The following is a 14,430-nucleotide window of genomic DNA, read 5'->3' as shown; positions in this document are numbered from 1 at the left end:
TAAGTCTCTTAATAAAACTTCTAGTTTATTGAACTGTTGTAAAAAAATCGATATCACATTTGTATATAGTAATTTTTGGAGAAAAAAAAGGCACTCTTCCGTGTGAACGAGTATAAATATACACATTTTCTGCCCCCATGTCTTGAATTTGTGATCATTCTGAATGTATTTTAATAGACTGAATCATGCAGTGATCAGGCAGAGCGCACTGCAAATGCGCACGCGTACTAGACTTCGCGTAATACGTGCACTTTGTAGGTGTTTTGAATCTTTTTTTGCGTCGTGAGAATATTGAGTAAAATAGCTCACTTGTCATGGTGTTCTTTAACTATATCATGTTATGAATAAACAAAACATTGTGAATGTTTACCTCAGTGTGTTTCTTCTGAGTTTATGTGTGCAGTCACGCTCATGTGTTCTGAAGTCTCGAGACAAACAGAGTGAGCTTCAGCGCGAGCTTGTATTCTGTATTCTGCTAACTTACTGCGATTCTCTCTGATGACGCAGTCATCACTTACCGCGGGGAAGAACACATCTTCGGTCTGTCCAATGATTGTAAAGTCATTAGGTCCGTCAGACTGAAGATATTTTAGCGGTAATGAGACTAAAAATATTTAAGACCCATCGAATCCAAATTTAAGATATTTTAAGACTTTTTAAGGCCTTATATTAGGAAAACATTATTTAAGACATTAAGACTTTAAGGACCCGCGGACACCCTGAAAATATCAAAACTGACCGCCACAAACAGATTTTCCAAAAGGATTTGACTTTGTTGAATAAACGTGTCAAAGTCGAAACCCAGTGCGGGTGTTTTTATATCACTGTATTTCTGAAGGAAACTGACTGTCTTCATAAAATTATGGATGTCATTTTCACTTCATCTTGCCTGTAATGCCTGAGCAGCTTTGATTACAGCCGTTACCGGGGAAATTGAGGAAATCTCTCCCGCTCTACAAGCGCCTCCTGCTGGCAGAGAATGAATTTGCATATATATGCCGCCACAAATAGAGTGTAAGTCTGTGGGAAACACCGCTTCTGTTATGAATATTATTCAATATTTTAATTTGAATGTCGGATTGAATTGCTTTCTTATGTTGAACACAAAAGAAGATATTTTGAAGACAGTTGGTGGTTGCCATTGACTTCCATAGTATTTTTTTTTTCTTACTATGGAAGTCAATGGCAACCACCAACTGTTTGATTACCAGCAATCTTCAAAATATCTTATTTTATGTTCAACATAAGAAAGCAACTCATACAGGTTTGGAACGACATGAGGGTGAGTAAATGATGACAGAATTTTCATTTTTGGGTGAACTATCCCTTTAATCGTTAGCATAAGCACGACTAATGCTAATATAATGAATGAAGTTTCTTTATTAACTATTTAACGCTCCTATAACTTTTATTAGGGTTTTTTTTTTTTTTTTTAGCTAACTTAGTTGTTTTTCTTGGCTGAATAACTCTAGAGGGTTTTAAAAGCCCTTTAAAATTAAATATGTACACAGTTTGGATTAAAAGAAAGTATAGTCTAATTTTTTAACTAGCATGTTTTTGTGTTTGGCTTTGGTACCAAGAACCGTGGACTTTCACTGGTATTGGTACCGAATACTGACATTTTGGTACTGTGATAACACTACCTGTATGTGTTTAAAAAACATGAGGGAGAATAAAATATAAAGCTCTTGCTTGAATGGGTGTCGTTTCTTACCTTGTGGATGAAGTTTTCTATTTTGGTTTGCAGGCCCCACCACTTAAACTTGACGGTGACTAGTTTGTACGCACACATACGAGGGGCGTCCGGCTTAGCCAAGAGCTCTTTCTGTTCAGGGAGAAATCACACATGGGCTTTATATGGAACTGAATCGGGAACAAAAATCTCTGATAAATTAACTAATATAATACAGCCACTCACCTTCCAGTCCGGTCCTAAAGGTCCCCGGCCTGTTTTCACTGATTGAAAGATTGCTGGGTCCTCTTCCTGTTTATAATCCTGAGAGAACAACAACTGGGTCAAATGTGTTTTCTTTATGGTTAATATTTCTCCACATATTCGTATATAATATATATATATAATATTTCGGTTTTTACTATATTTTTTATCAAATAAATACAAAGGAAGCGTAAAAGACTTCATTCAAAAAATATATATAACAAAAATACAAACTTTTGACCAGTAGTGTGCATGTGAAGTGATCCCTCAAGAATCACAAGACTTCTTGTGTAGTTAGTAGTTAGTTTTGTGTGTGTGTGTGTGTGAGAGAGAGAGAGAGAGAGAGAGAGAGAGAGAGAGAGAAAAGAGAAATAAATGAATAAATAAAATAAAATAAAGTGCTAAATGATTCTTTAAGAGAGTCGCTAGATTTATGGCGAGACTAAAATAGTTCAGAAGTCTGGGGTCAGTAAGATCGTTTTTAATGTAAATTTCATATACTATAAATCATAATGATCACTCAGAGAGTTGCTTGATTTGTCAATAGGTGCTTTTTGAAAAAAATAAGTTGCTAAAGGTGTCTGAAAAGGTAACAATACGTTATCTTAAAAAACACCTTCCCACCACCTTCAGTTTGGGAATTCCCATCATTTCCGTCTTTTCACACTAGTGCGCACACTCGCGCGCTACCTTTTAATCTCTCAAACCTTGGTGCTGAGTACCGTGAACATATGGGAATAAGGATTAACCTGAACCAGGACTGATCCACTTAACTAATTAAAGATATGAAGCATAAAAGCACTGGGACCTGGGAGGAGCAGTCACTTCAGCGCCCCTCTACAGTGAGCAGGTCAGCAGGAGATGAAGAGGAACAGATAACCAACACACTCCTGCTAGTCAACACACCACGACGCTGGACTCCAGTCAAACGGACACAGCTGTATTTATGCACTCGGCACAGAGCCAGAATGAGGTCACATGGAAACGCATTTGGATGTATTCAAAGCAGCTGATGTTTGACGCAGTGTGCGTGTCTGCTTGTACACGGCACCGGCAGCTAGTTTGTTTGATCTTGAGGCTTGAGATTTTAGCAGCGATGTCTAAAGCTTCAAACAGACCAGATTGTGCAGTAAACTCTGCTGCTTACAGCAGGTTCAGGTCTCCCTGCTGTAGATAAAGATAAGAAGCAGCCTTCTTGGTAAACTATTGAACCTCGAGTAATGCAGGTTAGAAGGGCAATGGTCCACATGCTCTAATGTCATGTCACCCTAATCCAGTCTTATGTAACACGCCGGCTAAAGGCTGAATCACAAGTCACACACTAGCCAGCCTAAATAGCATGCAAGATAAGGATTAGCACGTCCCAAATCACAGCACACTGGAAACAGTTGGCTAAAAGTGCCATTTCTGGTGGATTTTTAATGTCCATGTTTTTAAGCTAACATTGACTCTAAATTTGTGTGCTACAGGAGGAGGAATTTGTGACGTTGTGATTTGTTTGTATGAACCTAATCAATAATGAAATTAATTTAGATACACAAATACTTACATGCAAACAAACAGCATGCAACAAAGGGGTTTGTTGTATTAAGACAATTTTATGACATAGTAATATGATAAAAAGTGCTGTGATGTCTTGCTACAAAGTACATGCACTACTGTTTAAAAGTTTGGGGTCAGCAAGATTTTTTTATGTTTTTGAGTTTCTTCTGCTCACCAAGACTTCATTTATTTGATTAAAAAAATGAGTGAAAACAGTAAAACTGTGAAATATTATTACTATTTAAAATAACTGTTTTCTATTTGAATGTATTGTAAAATGTAATTTATTCCTGTGATCAAAGCTGAATTTTCAGCATCATTACTCCAGTCTTCAGTAACATGATCCTTCGGAAATAATTCGAATATGCTGATTTGCTGCTCAATAAATATATTTTCATATATATTTGGTAACATTTTAAATGTCTTTACTGACACTTCAATTTAATGCATACTTAATTTCTTTCAAAAACAAAACTAAAAATCTTACTGACCTCAAACTTTTTGTGCAGGGAATAGTACATAAAACACAATATTAAACTAAGTGGATAAATCAGATTTTGCCAGTTTGAGATTATCTGCATCAGCCGATAAGCATTTATGCATGAGCGATTAACACGAGCACAATGGTTGAACACTAAATGAGCCTCAAATAGTTCCAATGGTCTCATTTAATGCATGATTTTATCCAAAAAGGACTCACAAATGAGGAACATCACACCAAAACCTTGATGCAGCTTAATGCATTTGCAGCAGAGGTTATGCAAATCAGTTGCCACGTGTTGGATATCAACAGTCCATTTTTGAATGCCAGCTGACCACAGGGTGACCAGCAGGGATGGACTATAAGCTTTATATTCAAAATGGGTATTGCTACTACAAGGCACAAAGAATGTGTGCAAATGAGATCAGAACATTTGTAGACTGATGTAAAGTGAACTCACTCCAGGTTCAACGTGAGACCGATCGGCTATATCGATATGTACGACTTCGACCGTCTTCCATGTGGTGGGATCCAGATCATGTACCTGTAATTGGGCACAAACAAACACAAAAAACATATCAGCTTGAGCATGAGATTACAGATGCATTCAAAACATCAAAAAAAGTCTCACTCACATTCTCTAAAGAGCCCGTGTCAGGTTTGTGCCATGTTTCAATTTTAATCATGAAGTCATCTTTCATGTATTCGTTCTGAGGAGAAGATACAGTGTTGTTTACATTCATGAAATGCGGTTTTACCACAAACAGCAGCATAAGTTCACTTTAAACTGTGGTTTAACAGCGCATGCAATGCAAATATGTTTCTAAAGGCTAATCTGAGGTCCAACAAGTTTAGAGCCGTCCAAACCGCATGTTTTTAAACTGGCTTTAATGCTGGAGGGAACGAGTTCCTAGAAAACAGGAAGTAAATAGGCTGTACTCCAAGTTCTAGGTAAACTGGCGTTATGATTGGTGTGCTGAACTAAAGTAAACACACATACAGTGGTCCCAAAACATATTCAGACACTTGAAGGAATAATTCAGCCAAAAATGAAAACTTGCTAAAAATGTCCTCACCCTCGGGCCATCCAAGATGTAGAGGAGTTTGTTTGTTCATGGGAACAGATTTGGAGAAATTTGGCATTACATCACTTGCTCAACAATGGATCGTCTGCAGTGAATGGGTGCCGTCAGAATGAGAGTCCAAACAGCTGATAAAAACATCACAATAATCCACACCACTCCAGTCCATCAGTTAACATCTTGGAAACCAAAAGTTTTAATTTGAAACGTCACTTCTGACCAAAAAATTAGTCCATAATCCATAATAACACTTCCTCCAGTGATGAAGTCCATTTCCTGTTGTCCTCTCACATCAAAATCCACACACATATTTGTTTAGAGCTGTTTGGGACTGTTTTCACTTATAAACGGTGTTTGATCTGTGCATATTTCTCTCCTAATTCAGACGAGAAAACTTGTTCTTTGAAGAAAGCAATATTATGGATAGAAGCAATAGTTTGAAGTTTAAAAAAAAATTCTTGATGATTGATTTGTTTCAAACAAAGATGCAGCTTTTGGCTTCAGAAGACATTAATTGATGGACTGAAGTGGTGTGGTTACTTGTGGATTATTGTGATGTTTTTATCAGCTGTTTGGACTCTCATTCTGACGGCACCCATTCACGGCAGACGATCCATTGGTGAGCAAGTGATGCAATGCTACATTTCTCCAAATGTGCTCCAGTGAAGAAAAACTAATCTACATCTTGAATGGCCTGAGGGTGAGTACATCTTCAGCAAATTTTCTTTTTTGGTTGGACTACTCCTTTAAGCCACACTTAGAAGTATAAATAATTATTTAGCAAACAGAAAGATGGCACACGTGCACTTTGCAAACAAAAGTTGACAAAGCAAGTCACAAGAAACTATAAAGACATGCAAATACAGACACTTAATCTGATGCAATGACATTCACACACTTACAAGCATGTCTGAATAGTTTTTAAAAGTCACTGTGTCAATTCACACGCTAAGAATCAAATAATGTGACTCGATCAAAAACAACTTTTACAAACTGCAGGCACTTCATAGTAAATGATCATGCACTAAAGTTTAGTGTACAGTCATAATGACAGCTAGTGTTCGTACTTACAGTCACAACTGAGGAGAATGGAGCAGCATGCAAAAATGAAAGAAGAAAAATAATCAGGTGACAAATAAACCATTCATATTTCCACTGTCAAAACAGACCAAAACAAATGAGGCCCAAAACATACTCTGAGTTCATGAATGCAAACCGTTACAGCCACGAAATATGTCAGAGGTCAATTCATAATGCAACTCAAGTATGCACAGCCTTCTTAGTGTATCATACACTAAGTTGGTTAAATGACTGAGACCCGTAGTGTTGGCTAAAAACAACAGCGTTTAGCTAGGCATGCTTAGGTGGAGTAATCATGTCTGCGTTTGCATACTTGCCGAGCATGTTTCCGGCCTCATTCTTTACCAAACGGCACATGTGAGAACTTCGTGAAACGATCAAAAAACATTGTACACACATGACGTCTGTGCCAATATGTAATTCATTACATATTGTCGTATGCAATAAAAACATAATAGTGACGGATTGTGGTATAACGGATGAAAAGGTTTCCAACTCACTCGTGCGGCAGTATGGATAAGCATTCCAGGCCTTTTCATGGAAAACTAATGCTCCCTCTGGTGCGATCATCTTCACAAAGCCTGGCACTTTACTGGATGAATGTAAAACACAAGAGTAATGAAGCAAAGCCGGAGTAATTATTTACAGCATCACGTTAAGTTGAATGGCTTGTCATCTGATAATATGCTGCAAAACACTTGAGATGTGGCACATCTGACAATACTAAACCGTAGTATAACTACTACAGAATAAAACGACCCATTTTTACCTCTTTAAGTGGTAGATTTTGTGTGTGTATTGTCCCTTCTCGCCTTCCTTCTCATAGGGTTCATTCTTGAGCACTTCAATGCCCTCTCCTCCACCCGTCTCGTTTTTACTAGCCTCAGCCACCGAGAAAAGCTGCCCGACTTGATACTGCAATGGCAGAGAGAAAAAGGTGAGGTTTGATAGATCAGATGGTAAGAGATGGTATAACCACACTTAAAACTCAATACCAAATCAAAGGTGACTATTGACCTTTCTATGAACCCTATGAAATAAAAAAAAAAAACTTTAGTTTAGTCCAGGTCTATCATAGTTAACTAAAACTGAAGCCATAAAAAAGTTGTTCCTTACAGTGTTATTTTAGTATCATTGAGAACACTTAATTCATAGTTCTTTTTAATATTTTGAATGTTTTTATATATATTTCGACTTTACATTTTTAGTAATTTTGTTCTGTGTTTGTCATTTTTAGTAGCTTCTGTTTTTTCTATACTTTTTAAGTCATTTTTATTACATTTATCTTAGTACAAGTCAAACTAAATTAAAATGAGAAATGTTGCCTCGACAAGTAGCTGAAATAATTTGTTATATTTGTATTATATTATTTATTATATTAAATTATATGAATATTTATATAAACGTTTATTTTATTTCAAGTAATGATTTTTTATTTTATTTTAGTTCCAGGTTAATTATAGTAACCCTGGTTACCTGAAATAAAATGTACATTAACTAAAATAAAATATAAAAAAACAAAAACATTTTAAGCTAGCTGCCAAGGCAACATTTTTATTTAGTTTAATTTGATGTACTAAAACAACTAAGTGAAATAAAAATAGAAACTATATAGAAAAAGCACAGAGGAACAAAATACTAAAATGACAAAAACAAACACAAAAAAGTATCTCACTTTAAAATTAAAATGAGAAATATAAAAAAATAATTTAGAATATGAATAAAAACTATAATAGTATCTCTCTGATACTAAAATAATTTTGGTTTCGTCCATGTCTTTGAGGTCATCTTTATGCTAGTGCACTCCTAAAAAGTCCTCTTGGAAAATAGATTTTAATCTTAAAAGGTTTTATTTTTTTTTACATCTTATCTCTTAAAATTAGTACTAGTGGATCTCACATGCATGAATACACAAACCCTACAGACTTCATATAGGAAACGCTCTCAGATCAGCGTCTGTGGAATTAAACGGCTCTCGTATAATTAAAATACGTCCCTTCCAGCAGTTCCAGATATGAAGACAAAGCTTTGCATTGTGTGACTGATTGATGCCTTAGAGGGACATTATAGTAAAACCACTTTTACAAAGGCAAACAGGGAACTGATGTAGATATATGCATGAATAGTTAAGCTAGGCTTTGGACCAGGGTTATTATAGGTAACTAAAACCATAAAATATGTTAGTTTAACTTGACGTACTAAAACTAATGCTGAAATAAAAGCTATATAGAAGGGTTATTACAGCTAACCAAAATTAAAGCTGACACTAAAATTAAAACCATTAAAAATGTCTCTTGAAATAAAATGAAATAACTGAAATAAATTAACTGAAAAAAAAACAACACATTTAAATAAATATTTATATTGAAATAAATATTTTAAATAATTATTTCAACTATTTGCAAAGGCAACGTATTTAATTTTTAATTAAACTTAGTGTACTAAAATAAAACTAAAATACAAATATTATATATATATATATATATATATATATATATATATACACACATATATACATATATATATTATTTTATATACTATAAATGACATGACAAAATTACTAAAATTTACATTAAAATGGAAAGCACATAAATTTAAAACCGATTCAAAATAAAAACTGTAATAGTATCTTAATTAAGGATGCACCGAATGTTCGGCAACCAAAATTGTTTGGCCGAAAATGGCAAAAAAAGCTCTGTGTTTGGAATAAGCGAAAAAGACTGAACAATGTATAAATAAATTGTACCAAACAATGACGTGACGCAATCAAACAGAGGCTAATGCAGCAAACATGTCGGCAGTGTGTAAGCATTTAAAACTGTGAGAGAAAGACACAAAAATCAAGCTGCGCTGAAACGGTGCTACTGTCAGTTGCTCAGTAACATTTTTATGAATTTTTACAAGGCATGGCTGTGACAATGTGATACGTGCGACAAACATCTTCCCAAATTCGTAATGAGAATCATTTATAAATCTGTCGTTGTCAACAAAAAGCACCACCGAGATCTTCCTGAAGGTTTCCGCCAAAATAAAAGCTCCATCAACATTCATAAATGTTAGTATTGTAATTTTACTGTTGTTCTGTCAAATAAAATAAAAACATTTAGACAATAATAATGATAATTACAACAGTTATATTAACACATTTATTATAACATTCACACTAGGCATGGGCTGATTACCGGTTTCAAGGTATACCGCGATTTGAAAATGCGCTGTTTTTCATGTCTCCTCAAAGACTGAAAGTGTAGGAATCCCTCAGGTTGAGTGCAGTGTAGAGAGTAACACGACCCTCCTCCTGTTGGTGCGAGCGAGCGGTCAGTCACGTGTGTGTAGGATGGCCGAACTTAAGGAGCTGCCCCTGGAACTTACGCGATCGGCAACCGGTTGTTTTTTGTCTTATTGCAAGCAACTCGTCTCTGTTCTGGACTTGCACAAACTGCGTTGCAATGCAATCGTTTTCCAAAATGTCATTTATGTGAAAATATGAAGTCTGTAAACACCTGTTAACACAGGCCAGAGACGCTGAAGATACAGAGACACAGAGAAAAATACTGTAGCAGGCAGATCACTCACCGTTCATGATGCACAAACTATTGGAAGAAAATCCTCAATATTGATTTGGGGGTTTATATGAATGTGTTTCTGAGGGGAACTGACTGTCTACAGAAAAGTTTACGTGGTATTTTCTTTTAATCTCGTCCCTGTATAGTTTATATTAAAGCAGTTTCAGCAGCGCTGCTTTGTTTACAGCGGTAACCAAAGAAACGCAGTATCTGGTGTTCCAGAAGCGCCTCCTGCTGTCAGAGAGTGAATCTGCGTCTCATTCAGAGCTTCTGCTGTTTGCTTCATTCAGGCATGTAGTATAATTTCACAAAGCTAGTCAGAACATTGTTTTTGCTTCAAATTGGGTTATTATTAAATCTAATTATGTGTATGAAATGATATGTATATGAATTATATAACTAATTAAATAACTGTAATTACAGATTTAGGTTAAATAAAATGTCAGTCTTTATTTTTCTTCTTTTTAGGAAACAAATCAAACAAAAAATAAACAAATTCTACTGTTCCTAATATTCTGTGTTGCTCAAACTAAATATATTGTGTTCAGTGGAAAAAAGTTTTTTTTTTTTTTACCCAGTCATTTAAAAATAACACATTTTAGAGCTGTAACGACAATACTGTGATACCGTGATATTTTTGCTTAAGGTTATTGTACCGTCAAAATCTCATACTGGCCCATGCCTAATTCACACAGTGTTCAAATCAGTAATAGATTTGTAGATTTGTATCATGGGATCTGAAATATTTTCTAATGTTTTAAAAGAATTCTCTTCTGCTCAGCAAGGCTGCATTTACTTGTACAGTAAAAAATACATGCCTGATTCAAGAAGGGGGTCTCAAAAATGACTGTAATAATGTCTGCTAGAATGTTAAAAAATGTTCAGTGCCAAGTAAATATTTTTAAATGGTTGTTTTGCAATTGTTTTTTTTCTTAGAAAAGCACGACAAAACAGTAAAAAGCTAAATTTGGGTATTTCATTTATGCAATGGTGAAAAAAAATTCTAAATGCTTGGAAAAAAGGCGAAAAACTTGTTCGGTATTCGGCCTTAGGCCCAGTGTTTCATTTTGTTCGGCTTTGGCCAAGAATTTTCATTTTGGTGCATCCCTAATCTTAATGATACTAGAATAACACTGCAAGACATTTAAAATAAAAACCGAAAAACTAATAAAAATTACATGAACGACTAACCTAGAATTTTAACAAAATTTTTAATGAAAATGCAAAAAAAAAAAAAAAATTTTTAAATCAACAAATTTAAAAAATGTATATATATTAAAAAAAAATAAATAAATACATAACAGTATCTCAATGGTAACACTAAAAATAATACTGCTTCTAGTGTCTTCCACCATCTTGGATTTATTTGCCCACTTAGATTATTGCAATGCAAAAGTGATGCTTGCAACTATGATGCCATAACATGCATGCACTGTAGGCAGCTCACTAAGTTTTGGAACAGAGCCCTAGAGTGTGTTTTTCTGAAAGAGGATCCTTGTATCAGATGATGGCATCTGCAACTCAGATCACTTAAAAACAGTCTGCTTGACAGCTGTCAGGCAGCAAAAGGACTTCACAAAAGTAGTCTGACTGTATGTCGCATGCTACGAATCAACGGCATCCTAAATGCAAAATATCAAACAATGTCAATCAAGCAAGCATCAAGTTTGGTTCTCTCAGAACAACACGAGACTCAAATGTTCCCCGAGGGCGAGCGTGTTCTACATGCATGCTTTATCTTGTCCTTGTTGCTCTGATCAAATACTCGACGTGCCAGACGAGTTCAAAACGCTGGGGTTTTATGCGATTGTTGTGATGTTGAACTCTAGAAAAATGTTTCAGATGGAGCCGTCCGACTCTACTGATGCCGCTAATGCAACTAATAACCCATCAGCATTATTAAACCACAGGAAATGAGGGTCTCTGCTGGTTTTCAAGGTCAAAGTAATGCTGTGCACTTAGTCCATTTTTAACTTATTAGGACTTTGGGAGGAATTTTCTCACCTCTTCCACAGAGCATGGCAAAACCACACGACTGAAAGAAAAGAAAAAACAACAATTATTAAAAATAATAATAATAAAAAATACAGAAAACACTCATTTTACACACACATAAAATGCAGTAACACATTCCACCACTGATAGCCTATATTAATAAAACACTATTTTCGTGGGTGATTTTTTTTTTAGTGCAATGCCAAAAAAACTATATATTACTGAAACAAATTTCTTGTTTGCTCTCACTAAATTGTATTAATATTATAAACAATAATGTATTAGTTTAATAAATTTATTTATAAAATATAAATTTTTACATTTAAATCTATTAATAAAACAAATAGACTTATTAATATTATAAAATATACATACATATATATATATAAATAAACACAGATTTAAACATAACCATTTATGAAATATTATATTATATTATTATACAAAACCCCAGAAAATGCTGATGATTTCAAATTGTGTAAAATATCAAGTGAATAATCAGTCTGGGTAATTTAGATATCTGTCTATCACTTGCAGTGAACAACCGATTTCAATAATTGATGCTGATCCCAATATTCAGAAACAATGCACACACAAAACAATTGAATTACAGTAAATGACATTTTGTGGGATTTTGAAAGTAAGAGTTGTAGAAAAGACAGGGAAGTAGGGGTGAGAAAGAGGAAATGAGATCAGCACAGGACCCAGTTCAAAAGCAAACCTGGTTTCCTGTGAGCCACCAGCTCTTCTACGAGCATGTGCACAAGACACTGCTGCCAAACACGCGTAATAATAATCATCCTGGAACATCTATTGTTCTATTACTACAAGTAATGATAATTCCTACTGTAAGGTAAGCTATATGAACAACATTTCTCTGCTCATCTTGAGAGCTCTCTGGAAGCTTGATTTGACACATGAACATTAAATAACGTGTAAAAGTCGCATGAGACGACAAATTAATCTCTGCTCTTTGCTCAATAACATCCTTCGACCGTTCATCTATTACAGGTCAATCCCTGCTATATGAGCCAATCCTGAAAATAATGAAATTATCCATTTACAGACAGGCAAAACACTACAGATTTCATCCACATAAGCAGTCTCATTAAAGGAAAACTGACATCAGTTTCTATATTACTCAACATTTTCTCAATACGGAAACTCCACTCCCCTGTGAACCTCAAGAGGCTAAAAAGCTACCCTTTCCACTGAGTGACTCAGAAATTGAGAGGTCTTGCGACAAACTGAGTTTTTCTAGTACATTTGACCATTTAAACCTAGCAGAGAGAGACACGCTGGAAACTTTGGCAGCGAGTTTCCCAGAATAAAACCCATGCAAACCTGTTGCATTGCTGCTCAACGTGACTAGGATCGCTCACATTTGCATTCTCTTGCAAACCTAAAGGGTGCATGCTCCGAGTCCAAACCTTCAGAGAAGGTGAAAAGGTGCTGGATTTCATAAAGTGACATAATCTTGATCCGATCTCTCAGATTAAAGACTATACAGCTACTGTTTTCAGGCATGCCATGTCCTGTGCAACAGATGAGAACCTAATTAAAACGTGATAACTAGATCCCTAGAGAACAGAAATATAAAACCTGGAAGGAAACAAGAACAGGTTGGAAATGAATGACTGCAGGCCCACATAAACGGGAGTCACCTGTCAAACTGGCGTTTAAGTCCAACTCGGATGCATCAAAGAATGTCTAAAAACAGAAAATGCCTAAAAATAACCAAGTCACACGAGTGAATATAATTAGATTAAGTGGTTAACAAGGCGAACCAAACGTGTTGCCAAGCCAGAGGGTAATTTATAATCATCATTAAACACTTTTCAATTATATAGACCAAACTGCTACCATTCACAGGTTTAAAAACATGGACTTTAGGTCTCTGTGTATTTATTTAAATGATCAACTAAATTAGTATGATACAGTACGTCGGAAAGTTTTACTCAGACAGACTTTACTCAAAAGTTGCTGAACTGTCAAGCGGCTTTGCTGTCATTAATAATGCCTCACTTACATAAACCGGCAAAAGAAAAAAAAATCATTAAAAAGCGAGTTTTTACTACAGAGTGGCATGTTTGTGATAATAAATCCGCTAACGTCGAAGTCAGCCACTTTCTGAGAACATAAACTGGTATAAATCAATGACTATTTCGTTATCTCCAGTCTGAGGGAACTATCAGATTTGGTGCCGTTTAATCTTGACGGCTAATAACTAACAGCGAATAGCATCGCGTGCTAACGCACCTCTCGTTGAAAATGAATGGCGAGTGGTTTCGCTTAGCCTAGAATGCTAATGCTAATGCTACATGCTAGCGCGGTTAAAGCTTGGCCTCATGCGCGAGCCGGTGTCTCAAGCACATCCCGGGAGCGAGTCCACATTTCACCCTCCAAAAGTGCTCAAGAACCAGCAGATACACATTTACTAAGTGTAATTCGCAAGCGAATTAAATGTTTGGCTGGAAAGGTGAAAAAAACAAGACTTGCACTTACTATTCCTTGAGGAGCACCATCTTCTTCTCACCGGTTACGGCTGCTCGCAGGCCTGCCGACGTCACAAGCCACGTGATCCCGCCGCATTCAGCCGATGACGCGCTTTAGGATGTTTAGAATCATAAAGCATTGAGAAAGTGTTTGTGGGATTTCTCTTCCAAAAGAGGACACGACTAGAAATCAATGGTTAAGTTGTATTCACAACACTGTTTCAGAACAGTTTAACCCAAATATTCAGATGTA

The 14,430-nt window shown here is 35.7% G+C and overlaps 1 protein-coding gene across 2 annotated transcripts in view; it reads right to left on the bottom strand.

Annotated features, from left to right (window-relative positions):
• Nucleotides 1–14,266, bottom strand: part of LOC107602250 (phosphatidylinositol transfer protein beta isoform) — a 22,830-nt gene extending 8,564 nt beyond the window's left edge. For both annotated transcript variants that reach the window (XM_016294708.1, XM_016294707.1), the window contains exons 1-9: nucleotides 14,188–14,266; nucleotides 11,692–11,722; nucleotides 6,891–7,036; nucleotides 6,622–6,713; nucleotides 6,113–6,120; nucleotides 4,595–4,669; nucleotides 4,420–4,503; nucleotides 1,919–1,996; nucleotides 1,715–1,825 (exon numbers count right to left, since the gene is read on the bottom strand). In XM_016294708.1, the coding sequence (XP_016150194.1) occupies nucleotides 1,715–1,825; nucleotides 1,919–1,996; nucleotides 4,420–4,503; nucleotides 4,595–4,669; nucleotides 6,113–6,120; nucleotides 6,622–6,713; nucleotides 6,891–7,036; nucleotides 11,692–11,722; nucleotides 14,188–14,207 (645 nt within the window). In that variant the 5' untranslated portion in view covers nucleotides 14,208–14,266. The remainder of the gene's footprint in view (nucleotides 1–1,714; nucleotides 1,826–1,918; nucleotides 1,997–4,419; nucleotides 4,504–4,594; nucleotides 4,670–6,112; nucleotides 6,121–6,621; nucleotides 6,714–6,890; nucleotides 7,037–11,691; nucleotides 11,723–14,187) is intronic.
• Between the last annotated feature and the right edge of the window lie 164 nt (nucleotides 14,267–14,430).

This window comes from Sinocyclocheilus grahami, unplaced genomic scaffold (genome assembly GCF_001515645.1).
Source record: "Sinocyclocheilus grahami isolate Dianchi unplaced genomic scaffold, SAMN03320097.WGS_v1.1 scaffold322.1, whole genome shotgun sequence".
Taxonomy (NCBI): domain Eukaryota; kingdom Metazoa; phylum Chordata; class Actinopteri; order Cypriniformes; family Cyprinidae; genus Sinocyclocheilus; species Sinocyclocheilus grahami.
This window is presented reverse-complemented; position numbering and strand designations above follow the sequence as displayed.